This window comes from Sodiomyces alcalophilus (genome assembly GCF_042370955.1).
Source record: "Sodiomyces alcalophilus JCM 7366 unplaced genomic scaffold ACRALscaffold_2, whole genome shotgun sequence".
NCBI classification, from domain to species: domain Eukaryota; kingdom Fungi; phylum Ascomycota; class Sordariomycetes; order Glomerellales; family Plectosphaerellaceae; genus Sodiomyces; species Sodiomyces alcalophilus.
In genome coordinates, this window is record NW_027263533.1 from 3,897,255 (window position 1) to 3,911,077 (window position 13,823).

A 13,823-nucleotide genomic window follows, 5' to 3' on the forward strand; every position below is an offset into this window, starting at 1 on the left:
CAAAATCACATCCAACATCCAACTCATATCTTCTATCATCCGGGGGTCTTCTTCCCGTTTCTAATTCTCTCTCTTCGACTCCATACTAGGAACATCTGCTCGGCCCGTCTTCGTCCTTTTCACTCTCTTTCTATGTAGCCTACCCTATTCTTTACCCTTTTATTTCCTCTGGCTATCTCCCCCTTTTTCATAGCAGAACGACGAGTCACGAAGATACACGAGCCTTAAACATCCTCAAGTTCAGGACTATCCGAGTCCATATCCAGTTTGTATGTCTTCACATATGTCCAATCCTTTTCTTCTCTTTCCCGTTTTCGTTTTTCTACCCTGCTGTCTTTGCCTCCAGCCTCCTACACAGCACATGTCGCGAGACTAGGTCATCCGCAAGTGGCGTTTTTCTTTGGTGCACTTACTTCCTCTTCATCTAGAGTCCTTTGCCTGTTTCGTTTGTGCACTCTCTTCATCTTTCCTCTTTACGAAAACGCTCCACTTATCAGCACCTGCGAGATAGGCGGTTCTAATAAGCCATCTTAGGTGTTGACCAGCAGCCATCTAACTGCGCAGGTTTAGAGTGGAATTGCTAGGCGTGTGGCACTCGTCAATAGGATACTTCTGCCTGGTGTGTGTAGTCTGTCACTGGACGTGGAACATTCATTTTGATTTCGATATTCTCTCCTCTCCCCTTTTCTATACAAACAATTGCGATAGGTAAGCACAGCCTTACATGATCCTAACATAGTCATATACAGGATGAGCACTTGGAGACTGAAACTAATTCGGTACCTCAGTCATCGTTAGATTCTAACAAAAAGTCTTGGACCATCGGCTTACCTACCAGTATCACAATCACCAAGCCAGTTTAAGCAGTCAGGACTCAGAGCCATCAAGCCTTGACATAACATGATGGATTCTAATCCCAGGACGCAGAAGCGTCCTCCTGTGGTCAATGGCCAACTCGAGGAGCAGTATGAATTACTCGTTCTTACGAACACCACGAAAAAGCCCTCCCTGAGCACAAAGAACCCAGGGATGTCTAAGGGTCAACAAGTCCAACGAGACATCGACAACGAGGACTCGCGAAATAATTCAAGCCGCCCTGAGAACTATGTCGCCAAGCGCCGCAAGAGTGAAGGTAAGAACTAATGATATCCCATGTGTAATTCTCCCCGTCATGTCATGTGTCAGTCATTTGCTGCCTTCTACTTTTGCTTCCCGTTTCCCACCCCGTCCAAGATCGCCGGTCCTCGGCCTCCATCCCTTGACGCGTTTAGCTTATTTCATGGTGTTTGTCTGACATTTATACAGCATCTGCCAATGCCACCATAGCGACCATACCACCACCATCATCCAATCGTCAAAGCCCGACCGCGGGCAGGGCTGTGTCTATGAACATGACCTCAACGACGCATGATGAGAATATGAAGGCCCTCGCGCTGAAAGAGCCTAGCGCCCGCTTGATCTCTTCTTTTAAGAAGCCCGGGGGCTTTCCACCAAAGTCGAAGACTCCTCCGGCTACGGTCATTAATGGTGGCTATAGGCCAAGGAGCCGTCTCACGCAGGCAGAGAAAAAATCGCTCAAGGCCTCTTCCGCGCAAGTTCCTCCTTCTGTCACCCCCGATGGACGATGGAGGGGCACAAGCCGTCTCACTGCAGCAGAAGCCGAGGCTTTCAAGACTACTTCAAAGAGTTACGACAGGTCCAAGAAGAAGCCACAGAAAAAGGAGTCTGCTAGTCGGCTCGCAGCCAATGTATGGCAACTTTCCCAGCAAAAGATGAATCAGTCAAATTCCACTCAAGGATTCCTGCAGCCTAGTTTCCGGCCTTTGAACAAGAGGGTCCGCAGCCCTTCCAAGGATTCGTCTGGCCAGGCAAGCCCTGGCCGTAACAAACGCCGAGCTCTAGATGTCCCCGGCAGCGAGGCCGGCAGCGGATTCTTGAGCAACAATGATATACAGCCGGCTGCCGCTTCAAGGTAGGTTGGCGCGCTCAACCTTGGCCTCTTGTTATCCCAGATAGGATGTTCAGACATTTTCTGACATAGACATCGACAGAGAGCCCTTGCAAGGGCAAGATCAAGATACCTTTGACCAGCGCACTGAGAGAGTGCCCGGGAATGCCCGCCGGCGTACCTTGAACGTATCACTCGAGACCAACGGTCCCCAACGTCAAAACAACGTGTTAATGACCCCCCAGGGAGCCAGGCCAAGACGGCATTCTGTGAATCCGAATTTCTCATCTAGCCAGATGGTGGCCCAGGCCAGTATTCGTATTCGCCATGTCACAACCATCCGTGATTCGGATGTGCAGGTCAGCTCGCCACCGAAGGGTGCCAATGGACAGACCACGGGCAGCCAGGCAAAGAATACGGAGGAAAACGATCCACCCAGGGGAAATGCCCCGAAAAGAGCAGCCAAACCCAGGCTGACGGACTATGAAGTCATGGAATCGAAGCTAACAAACATGTTCAACGTCGTTGGTGAATGGGACCCTGTTCTCTTCGAGACGGTGACCCAAAACCCTTTTCAAGAAGCCAAGGATCAGGAATGGGTCCAGGAGCAGCTCAGGAGATATTTTCCAGACCACGACCGAAGGTTAGGAACCAGCCGTGAGAAGCAGATTGAGAGTCTTTTGAAGAATATGTCTCCCAATATGAAGACATCCTCTACGCAGCGCGCTCCTACGCCCGAGGGTTTGGCAGTGCCTCTACTTCCTCATCAGGAGATGGCTTTGGATTGGATGCGGCGGCAGGAAAGGGGCATCAATAAAGGGGGTATTTTGGCCGACGAGATGGGCCTTGGAAAGACACTCTCTGCTATTTCTCTGCTTCTTGCATGCCCATCGACCGATGAGCATAAAGTAAGCCGTTTTCCCAGTCCCCCGCGTTCTTTCTCTTCATTACTTAGAATCTCGGGACGACTCTTCATTGGACTGAACTGACCCTGGACCACCGATGTAGACGAACCTCATAGTGTGTCCTGTGTCTCTCATCAAGCAGTGGGAACAGGAGTTCAAGAGCCGACTCAAGCCTGACTGCCAACTGAGAGTGTTCGTCTTCCACGGCGAGAAACGCGCGCCCGCGTCCGAGCTCATGGAACATCATGTTGTCTTGACGAGCTATGGAACCGTGCTCAGCGAACATAAGAGGTTGAAGAACTTCTGGAAGCAAAACGCAGACCGCAAGGTTGACGTAGAGAGCGACATCCTCCTAAAGCAATGTGCATCGTTTCTGCACCCCCGAGATTCCCACTTCCACAGAATCATCCTCGACGAGAGCCAGCACATCAAGAACAGGTTGGCACAGACCAGCGAGGCCGTCGCCGAGGTCAAGGCGAAGTATCGCTGGTGTTTGACGGGGACACCCATGATGAACGGCGTCGACGACATGTACGCGTTGTATCGATTCCTGAAGGTCCGTCCATACGACGACTGGGTTACTTTTGCCAACAGCTTTGGGACCCTCTTCGACGCCAAGAAGACCAGCTGCGACCCGAAAATGCTCGCCATGAAGAACTTCCAGATCCTGCTCAAGGCCACCATGCTCCGTCGATCCAAGTCGTCGACGCTAGACGGCAAACCCATCCTTGTATTGCCAGAAAAGACGGAGGAGAATGTTGAAGTTGTTCTGAGTGCCGACGAACTCGAATTCTACAATGAGATCCAAAGGAAGTCCCAGGTGATGTTTAGCCAGTACATGGGGCCAACCAAGACTGACGGGTTGCGCTTCGGACACGTGTTGGAGCTTATTTTGCGACTGAGACAAGCCTGCTGCCACCCGTTCCTGTTGCTCAATTCCGAGAAACTCATTCCAGAGGTCGACGCTGAGATGTTGGAGCGAGCGGAAAGCTTAACCGAAGGCCAGGCGAATCGGATTCTTCAGCTGGCTCACGTCCCTGTCGACGGTGTCACCGCCGATGGTGTCCCTGCAGACAGCGCCAATCCTGCGTCGGCGAACGACAGGTCGTCCAGAGGGAGGTTCGAGTGCCGCGGCTGCTCGAAGACCACTGCGGATCCCATTTTCATCTATCCATGCTCTCACGAGCTTTGCATCAACTGTTTTGCAAAGTTTAGCCAGCAAGTATCACATGTGCAAAGTGAGCAGACAAAGTGCCCCGCGTGTACTGGGCCCCTGGATAAGAACACCATCATTACCTACGACGCATTCAAGCAGATCCACGCACCTGAGCTTGTGGATGATCCCACTCGAGACAATAGCAATGAGGAAGACGCCCGGATGATTGCTCATGGTCATAACGGCAACAAAGTACTTGAAGAGTCTGACATGCCTGGCAAAATGTCAGTAGAGGAGAGACCCACGATTAACCCTGCAAGGCTCATGGCCCTTCGGCAGTCCGCAGGTCGGAACCTAGCCTCCCGTCAAGAGTACATCCGTTACCTCGAGGAATGCTAGCGTCCCTCCTCGAAAGTGAGTGTATGTATCGATCTCCTCCGGCGGATCCAGCAACAGACGGACGGCGCAAAGTCCAAGACGCTCGTCTTCTCCCAGTGGACCATGCTCCTGGACTGTTTGGAGGTGGCGCTCCGCGAGGACGACGACGAGGCTATGCGGAACTTGAAGACGGTGCGATACGACGGTGGCATGTCCATGACGTTGCGTGACAAGATGGCGCAGAGCTTCCGTGACGACCCCGACGTCCGAGTCATGTTTCTCTCGCTGCGAGCGGGCAACGCGGGGCTTAACCTCGTCGCAGCGACCCGGATCATCATCATCGAGCCATTCTGGAACCCGTACATCGAGATGCAGGCCGTCGACCGCGCGCACCGCATCGGCCAGAAGAAGCCCGTCAAAGTCTACCGACTCCATGCTCGAGGGACGGTGGAGGACCGCATTGTGAAGCTGCAGGAGGCCAAGAAGAGCACCATCAATGCCGCACTCGATGAAACAGCCAATGCCCAGGTTTCCAGTCTGAGCCTTGATGAGCTTAGGTATCTTTTCAACTTGGCTTAAAACGCCAACCACGCCTTTTGTGCTTTCCGTTCTTCTTATCCCCTTCCCCTGTTCTCGATGCCCGGACTTTCGCCATGGGGTGTTCTGCGACTGCTTTCACCTTTTTGTCATTTCCTTTCGTTATGTCTTGGCAAATGGGATATTTGTCTTGTATGAATTTGTTTTCTGTGTGCGACAGGCGGCTTGGGCAAGAGACGAAGAGACGGCCTGGCATACGACGACTGGGGGTGATGCAACACTTCATGGAGAGAGATCCGATAATAGGGTCAGCTGGCGGAAACAGCTTGGGGACAAAGAGGATTTGCCCGTGGCGATGATTCCCTTCACATCTTGACCCAAGGACGGTGGGTTGGTGTGGTTGCCATGGCGACACTGGCCGTAAGAAGGAATCCTAAATATTATTTGTCGGATTCACTTCTGCAATATTAGCTTTCTTCAGTCTTTCGTTTTCCTTTTCTCTTCATTCTTCTTCCTTACCCTTCCATTGGCCTGATCAGGAGGCATGCGGTTATGTGATAAGTCGGATCACACATTTCGACTTTCGCCTAGTTACTGTCCTTCTTCTCCTTAAAACTTCTGGAGAGGCGAAAATGAGAAACTGATGTGATGGCTGGGACCTGGGGGAGGTTGGATGTCACCCAGCGTTTTTCCCTCACCTTTCACAAGCCTCTCTCGACTGGACTTGTTATTTCTCTCTTTCGTCGACTTTGTTCCCTTCCCTCTTTTCCATTCTGGTTCTCTCCTGGCATTGGTAACCTCTCCTTGGGATATATCGAGTCTGCCGCTCCTGTCTTGACGGGGCCGGAGAAGGAATACGGGCAGGGGGAGGTCTAGGGACAGTCTCACATTCATTTCACATGGCATTTTCATTTGTCTTGCCCCGAAAGTATTGGCGTTACCGGTCCCTTATTCGTTTATCTACCCCCGGATCCCCTCCTCAGATGCGGCATGATAGGCAATACTGTGGGCATTGGCAACGAGTTACCATGGATAAGAGTGCGCTAGGTACGGGGCAAAGGGCTTGGTCACTGGTGGCGGAAACTGTGGATGCGTTGGACACAAAAACAAGTGGTCGGCACTGTGGGATCAGGTGAGGAGTGTAGTTATCTGCATCGTTCTCTGAAGGACATCGGCTTTGGTAACCTCTCACTGTATCATGATTGGTAAAAGATGTCCGAGGTTGGCTTGGCCGGTCTACACGGTGGATTCATTCTGATAGCACAAAGCACCGAATTGGCCTCACCCGCCCCTGGCTGCGTTCTTTTGTAAGTCCCGCCGTTAAACAGCTGTCGTGGCAGAGGCAGGGTATCAAAACCAGTTAAGGCTCGTTGGAATGAATCAGAGGTTTATGGCTCCTGGTCCCTGTCAGTCCTGACTCGCCAGGGACAAGACCGCTTGGCCGTTGAGAATAAGGCGTCCAATGAGTTTTTACTGACTTGGCGATCTTCGGAGAGCATTGACCGCGAATGTTCCTGGGATTAACAAAACGGATGTGATAGGATATCGCCTGGGACAAGAAAACTTGCGAGTATATGAATGGATTACTCGACAAGAATCCGAATAGGTATTCCACGGGCAAAGGTCGTGATAGGACGACATTCCTCATTCTTTCGGCTTGGGCACTGGCGAGACAAGGACCGAGAACTCGAGTGTAATCTTATTCTAGTGTACGACAGGAAGCCGCTCAATAGGGGACGAGCCATCATAAGATGTCCGTGGGGGTGTCTGAAAACATGGGTATCAATATCGTGCCGAGTCTATAAATGCTGCAAATCATATGTGCCTGTCCAGGGTGTCGTATTTTGTCGTCAGTCATCAAGCGAGAGGATTGCATTCTAATCCATGTCGCTTCATCATGACAAATCCTCTTGCAAGAACGCGTCCATGAAGAGAAGTCCACCTTGACCGGTGAGAAGATACTGGTCCAACTATTCCAACCATAGAGGAAGCCGGTCGGGGGAACGGAACCCGGCCTAGGGAAGTTCCGAAGCCGTGACCACCGCCCGTACAATGTCCTCCACGCTAGGGACCGCCTCTTTCTCGCCGCCACCGAAGCGGCACGTCTCGCGGCGGACTTCGCTGCCCACGTGCCATGCGGCGTTGACGACCACGTGGTAGGCGTGATTGTCCTTTTCGACGAGGTCGAAGCGAATATGAGCCGAATCGTTGCTGTTCTGGATCGCATTGCCCTGAACGGAGGCGACCCACGAAGCCGGGGCAGAAGGACCCCGTTCGTCCGTCGGCGGCTGGTTTTGTTTCTGCGACGGATCCGCGGGTGAGGGCAGGGACAGGGCGTAAGCGAGGAACTCGGCGGCGAGGAGGCGCGGGACGGCGGAAAGGAGGTAGGATTTGACCGAGTCGAAGTCCGGGTACGCGTCGCGGTCGCTGCTAGGCGAGAAGGTGGCCTGCAAGGGGTTGAAGCTCTCGTCCTGGCTTCCGGACGGGGGGAGGAGATGGATCTCATATTGGGTCGTGGTCATGGGGAGGAACCAAGTACGGCCACGGATCTGGACCCGGCATGTGGAAGATAGGACGAGGTCGACTCGGAAGCGAGCGGGGGCGATGAGCAGATTAACGAGTGCCTGCGCAGCCGTGGGTCGGTTGGATGAGGAAGACGACGGAGGAACGAGGTCGGCGGTCGGTAGCTGAGGATTACTGATGGTGAATGAGGCTTCCTGCATGCCGAGGAGGCGAAGGAGTCCGGTGAGCTCGCCCGCGAAGCGTGCGCACTGCCTGATGGAGGTGTCGTGGACGGTTTGGAAGATGATTGGGCGGAGAAGATGGTACTGATGGAACTGCTGAAGTTGACGGATGTGCGGCGGACTGGGTCGTAGCCGCTGCATCTCGTTCTGGCGATGGGCATGGCTGAGGAAGAGATGAAGACTCAGCTGCGTCAACTCGGCCAGCTTGTTGTCGGGGAGATCACCTCTGGCTGGCGCGATAACGTCGAGGGTGTCGAGAGCCAGAGTGACCCTGGGCCCGAGCTTGGGCTCGTAGGTTATGGAAGAGTCGCTCGCCCTTACGCCGTAGGAGGCCAGTGAGTGGGCTTCTCGATGGAGTTCGTGCCATAGTTCCTGGGAGAATATGGTATTTCGCGCCTCAAGGACACGGGTCTGGAGAGGTCCGTTGTCGGATACCGATGTGTGAGGGAGGGATTGGCCGCTGAGTTCGCTCTGTCGGCTGACGGCGACAGACAGTCGTTGCGATCCTGCACCGGCTCGGCTATGCTCCAGCACGGCGGAGCCATCTTCCCCACGCCTCAAGGGGGCAAGGCTATTGTTTCGAAACTCCGGCGAGGCTGTTGCAAATGTCGAGTGAGCAAGACGGTCACGCGACTCGGAACAGAAGGGGAACAAAGAACGAGAAAGGCGGGACGTGGATGTGATGAAGCCCCTCACCTTCAGTAAAACCAAACCGGACACCAAGCGTGTGGCGCTCTGCCGGCAGCCGACATATAGACCAGCCATTCTGCTTCACAGCAAGCACCTCCTTCCAGTAGGCAGCCTCGAGTTCGATTTCCCTCGAGAGCATCGAGCTTGTCTTCTCTGCGGCCTCCCTCGTCCCGTCTATATCCATGAGAGTCCAGCCCAATGATATATCTCGAGATTCTTTCCGTTTTTCCTCCCTCCTCTTCTTATCTGCTTCATGTTCCGAATCTTCGAATTTCGAGGCGCCCAGAGTACCGATGCCGGCAAATTCGCGAAGGGCCTGTGAGAGGGTTGTTCCGGCCTGATTGGGGTTATGTTTGGTGAGAAGAAGAGAGACAAAGTCGAGTGACAGCATGGCCGCGTTGTGGGCAGCGCTGGTGACGAACAAGAAGTCAGCAGAACGTTTGCACGCGGTTCAGAGGAGGGGGTAGTGGTAGGCGGAAAAGTAAAGGAGAGAAGAAAAATGAAGAAAAAAAAAAAGGCGTACTCGATATTGCGAAGAATCTCTGCCTTGACGGCAAGAACATCCTTGGGCTCCTCCGACTCGTCAGCATCATCGCTGGTCCCGGCCATGTGCACGTCTTCCTGCTTTTCCTGCTCAGCCTGGCCGTCTGCCCTGGCCTGGATCTCTTCTCGGAGACTGGCCTCGGTAACGTTGCGAAAGCCGCGGTCGGCTTGGATACGTGCGATGAAGTCGCCGAGGTTCTTGGGCTTCCTGCTGCCCACCGGAAGCGGCCGCAGCGACGAGTACGGCATAGAACCTCCGCCTGTCGACATGATGGGCAGAGGACAAACGATTGGGACTGAGTTCCGGGTTGTGAGGTTGGAAAGTTCGAAAAAGGTGGTCGCACTTAGGAGGATTATAACATGATTCGGTCAAGTTGGGCCATCACAGAACAGACGTATGATGCAAAGAGAGATGGGGAGGGAACAATTGGTAAAGTCAGAGAAGAATAATGGCGGGTCAATGACGGGGCTTCAATTGTTGACTTTATCCCCAAGGTAATTGCACTATGCGTGATCCGTGTGAGTGCAGGTATGGTATGGGTGTAAAAGTACGATTTACAACAAACTCCCTTCCACCGTCGCGCCCAAATCACGATATGATGTGGTGTGGTGCGCCTTTGCTTACATAACTCACTGATGTACTTCGTAGTCGGGGAGATGTGAAAATCGGGATGGTGCACAGACCACGACTCCATACCTATTTGTACAACGTCACGTTTTCGTGGATACCTCTTCAATTGACAAGTTCTAAGTACCTACTCCGCAGGTATACTTCGTATCGTGAAGAAATGGAGGCATAGGTACTGTAGGTAGGTAGGTACAGGAAAGAGATGTTCGTTAGTGGCTCAATCCCCAACTTATTCTTATGCTTCCCCTTTTTGCCCCGATTTCATATTCCAGGATCGCACGCTGCTGAAATTCCATCAGGCCATTGTCATGCGTCTTCCCCTTCGAGTATCGGATTATTCGAGTGTCGGTCATGCCAGGATCCGAAGCCTGTCAATTGGCGAGGTTTACGGAATGTACGGGGATACCTGAATATTATGTACATGTACATGTACGACAGGAATGTACTTCGTGCCAGCCTCCGTTCATCACAAAAAGCTCGCAACCCCGCACACATCCAATAGGAGGAGATAAGATAAGAGCTTTATTTAGTTGCCCCTCACCTACCCTACCAATGACCACATACCTACTCCGTAGAAAATCACCAAATCACCACCCACCATACTGCCCTCGCGTACCAAGTTCTCGGCCTCATTCCCTCTTCCATTCCAGGTTAGCGACGAAAGACCCTCACATTGGCTGCAGCTGAAGGCACCGGCACCAGCACTAATCAGTTGTTTCCAGTCGAATACTAAGCACAGAACCTCGATCCCCTAGCCACATCTTTGATATTTGTGTTATAATTCACCTGTCACCCTCATCACTTCTCTTGAACTCCGTCAACTCAAGCGCGCTATTTACTCTCCGGGGACGACGGGAAGGGTCTCCCGATCCTTCTTTGCTTGGCTCTCTGAGCTCCTAGCCCATTCCACTCATCCTACCCTACCTTTTATTTTTGCTTTTATTTCCCCCCCCCCCTCTCTTTAGGGAGAAAAAAAAAAGGAAAGACAAAAAAGAACCTGTTCTGGTGTTTCCCGCAACCAGAAAACCAGAATCTCCCTGGTCTCCTTCCCATTGCAAAAGTCATATTGGAAGGACGGTCAACGTCAATCTAAATCCGCCACAATGATCCCTCCTCAAGTCAAGACGCCGTTCCATATCACCATGCCGAAGAAGAAGAAGATTGCCGTCATGACGTCGGGGGGTGACTCCCCAGGCATGAACGCCGTCGTTCGAGCTGTCGTCCGTACGGCCATCCATTTCGATTGCGACCCGTACTGTGTTTACGACGGATACGAGGGCTTGGTCCAGGGCGGAGACATGATCAAGAGGTTTTACTGGCAAGATGTCCGAAATTGGCTCTCCCTGGGTGGTACCCTCATTGGCACCCAGCGTTGCGCCGCCTTCTTCGAACGCTCCGGACGTATGACCGCCGCCAAGAACATGGTCCTCGCTGGCATCGACGCCCTCATCATCTGTGGCGGTGACGGATCCCTCACTGGAGCCGACATGTTCCGCTCCGAATGGCCGTCCCTACTCCAGGAACTCGTCTCCACCGGCCAGCTCACCAAGGAGCAGGTCGCTCCTTACCAGCACCTCAACATTGTCGGTCTTGTCGGCTCCATCGACAACGACATGTCCGGTACCGACGTCACCATCGGCTGCTACTCGGCCGTTGACCGCATCTGCCAGATGGTTGACTATATCGAGGCCACCGCCACTTCCCACGCCCGCGCCTTCGTCATCGAGGTCATGGGTCGTCACTGTGGATGGCTCGCCCTCATGGCTGGCGTCGCGACCGGGGCTGACTTTATATTCATCCCAGAAAAGCCCAATCAGGACGACTGGAAGGAGGTTATGTGCGACCTCGTCAAACGTGTAAGTCGCCGTTCTTCCGGGTTCCTTATTCTCCACGCCGTTCCACCCGCATTACTTTTCTCTCCCCCATCATCGCCATCCTCTTTGGTCGCCAAGAGTAACTGACCTTTTTGTCTTCTTGTCTTAGCACCGAGCGCTAGGAAAACGCAAGACCATCGTCATCATCGCCGAGGGGGCCCACGATAGGCAAGGTAACAAGATCAGCTCGGAGATGGTCAAGGATATTCTGGCCGACAAGAATGGCCTGGCCCTTGACACTCGTATCACCACCCTAGGTCACGTCCAGCGCGGCGGCACGGCCGTCGCCTATGACCGGGTCCTAGGCACCCTCCAGGGCGTCGAGGCAGTCCGTGCCGTTTTGGATGCGACCCCTGATACCGAAACGTGCTTTATTGCCATCACCGAGAACCAGATCGTGCGACGTCCTCTAATGAAGGCCGTCAAGGACACTAAGGAAGTTGCCAAGGCCATCGAGGCCCAGGATTTCGAGAAGGCCATGGCACTTCGCGACACGGAATTCGCCGAGCTGTACAAGTCGTACATGATGACGACCACCGTGGTCGCCGATACTGGCAGCCTGGCACCGAAGACCGAGGTACATGCAAGACTATATATATATATATATATATATATATCCCTGCCTTAACCTGTCACTTTCTCCAGCTCACACGCTAACATTTCCTCCTTTCTTGGTTCTAGAGGATGAGAATAGGTTTCATCAATGTCGGTGCGCCGGCTGGTGGAATGAACGCAGCCGTTCGCGCTGGCGTGGCATACTGCCTCTCTCGCGGCCACGAGCCCATCGCCATTCATAACGGATTCGCCGGCTTTGCCAGGCACCATGACGACAAGCCTCTAGGCGCGGTGCGGTCCTTTAACTGGCTCGACGTCGATGGATGGGCCAGCAAGGGAGGTTCCGAGATTGGGACCAACCGCGAACTCCCCTCCGAATCGGGCATGGAACTGGTTGCCAATCTGATTGAGAAGTACAGGTTCGACGCCCTCTTCGTCGTTGGCGGATTCGAGGCGTTCCACTCCATCTGCCAGCTCCGACACGCCCGGGATGAGTACCCGTCCCTCTGCATCCCCATGGTCCTGCTGCCGGCCACCATTTCCAACAACGTGCCGGGCACCGAATACTCTCTCGGTTCCGATACGTGCTTGAACGAGCTCGTCAGCTTTTGCGACAAGATCAAGCAGTCGGCGTCAGCTTCGCGCCGGCGCGTCTTCGTCGTAGAAACCCAGGGGGGCAGGTCCGGCTACATCGCCACGCTAGCTGGCCTAAGCGTGGGAGCAAGCGCCGTTTACACGCCGGAAGAAGGCATCGACCTGGAGATGCTGGCAGCCGATGTCCGCTACCTGCGTGACGTCTTCGCGAAGGACCGTGGCCAAACTTCGTCCGGTCGCCTCATCCTGGTCAACGAAAAGGCGGATCAGGTCTTCAATGCCAAGCTCATCGCCGACATCATTCGGAAGGAGGCTCGTGGTCGCTTCGAGTCGCGGGACAGCATCCCGGGTCATGTCCAGCAGGGCGGCGTCCCCTCGCCCATGGACCGGTGCCGTGCCGTGCGGCTCGCCATCAGGTGCATACAGCACCTAGAAGAATTCCGGCCTTCCTCGCACAATAGATGCAAGAAGGATCCCATGAGCGCCACTGTTATCGGCATCAAGGGTGCTCGGGTCGGCTTCACCCCCGTGGAAGAACTGGAGGCGGCGGACGCGGACTGGAAGAATCGCCGCCCCAAGTCGGCGCACTGGGCCCATATGAAAGAGGTGGTCAGCATCCTGGGTGGGCGGCCGAAGCAGCCCATGCCTGAGACGCCGCTCACGGGCGTTGTGGCCAAGGATGTCAAGAGGGGTCTGACCGATGCCTAGTAGGCGACGCCTTGTCAAGCGAGTTCCCCGTAGTCGGAAGCACGTTAGACGGTATCATGAGGAGTAAATCTGGTCTATGAGAGGTTACAGAATACATTGGGGTTTGATCAATGCAGAATCGCGACTTCTTATTCTTTTTTTTTGTCTTGCCTTTTTGGTTTCCCCGCTTTCGGGGCGGGTTTGATAGGTTGTCAATGCTGTGACAAGAAGCTGTGATCAACCGAACCGAGCTGTAGAGATACGATAGATTGCCTTGATTCCACACCTCAGGCTCGTAGGAGGCTGAGCTATATATAGGCTGTGCCTCGGCTAAATACAACTAATAGGAATCCCCTTCCAGTAGCCTGTTTTATCTATAAGCCACACTAGCTCTAGTGGCTAATAGCCTAGGAGCTCGGAGTCCTAAATCCGCGCTGCGTAGCCGTACTAGTATAACTGTATTTATATAACCTATTTAGTTATATAATACACCCCCTATTTCGAGCTATTTATTTAAAAACACTCGGAATATACCTAGGCTGGAATTATACTATAGTTAAAATAGCTTTAAAGAGCCGTTTAAT

The 13,823-nt window shown here is 53.5% G+C and overlaps 3 protein-coding genes across 3 annotated transcripts; 2 read left to right on the forward strand and 1 right to left on the reverse strand.

Moving 5' to 3' along the window:
- Positions 1-3,088: 3,088 nt before the first annotated feature.
- On the forward strand, positions 3,089-4,517 carry ACRALDRAFT_1061691 (uncharacterized protein; the record flags this gene model as incomplete). The annotated part of the gene is made up of 2 exons (XM_071016463.1): positions 3,089-4,051; positions 4,184-4,517. A coding segment is annotated over one exon (963 nt), but the record flags the coding sequence as incomplete, so codon positions are not given.
- Positions 4,518-6,607: 2,090 nt separating this feature from the next.
- Positions 6,608-9,304, reverse strand: ACRALDRAFT_1080310 (uncharacterized protein). Its single transcript, XM_071019002.1, has 3 exons — positions 8,882-9,304; positions 8,365-8,768; positions 6,608-8,264 (listed from the first exon to the last, which is right to left on the reverse strand). Exons 1-3 carry the CDS (start codon positions 9,169-9,171, stop codon positions 6,940-6,942), a joined length of 2,019 nt encoding a protein of 672 aa, XP_070877531.1. The 5' UTR covers positions 9,172-9,304; the 3' UTR covers positions 6,608-6,939.
- An 880-nt stretch (positions 9,305-10,184) lies between these two features.
- ACRALDRAFT_1075080 (uncharacterized protein) lies at positions 10,185-13,656 on the forward strand. The gene is made up of 3 exons (XM_071018327.1): positions 10,185-11,385; positions 11,513-11,980; positions 12,085-13,656. The coding sequence occupies exons 1-3, from the start codon at positions 10,633-10,635 to the stop codon at positions 13,258-13,260; spliced, it is 2,397 nt and encodes a 798-aa protein (XP_070877532.1). The 5' UTR covers positions 10,185-10,632; the 3' UTR covers positions 13,261-13,656.
- Positions 13,657-13,823: the final 167 nt, after the last annotated feature.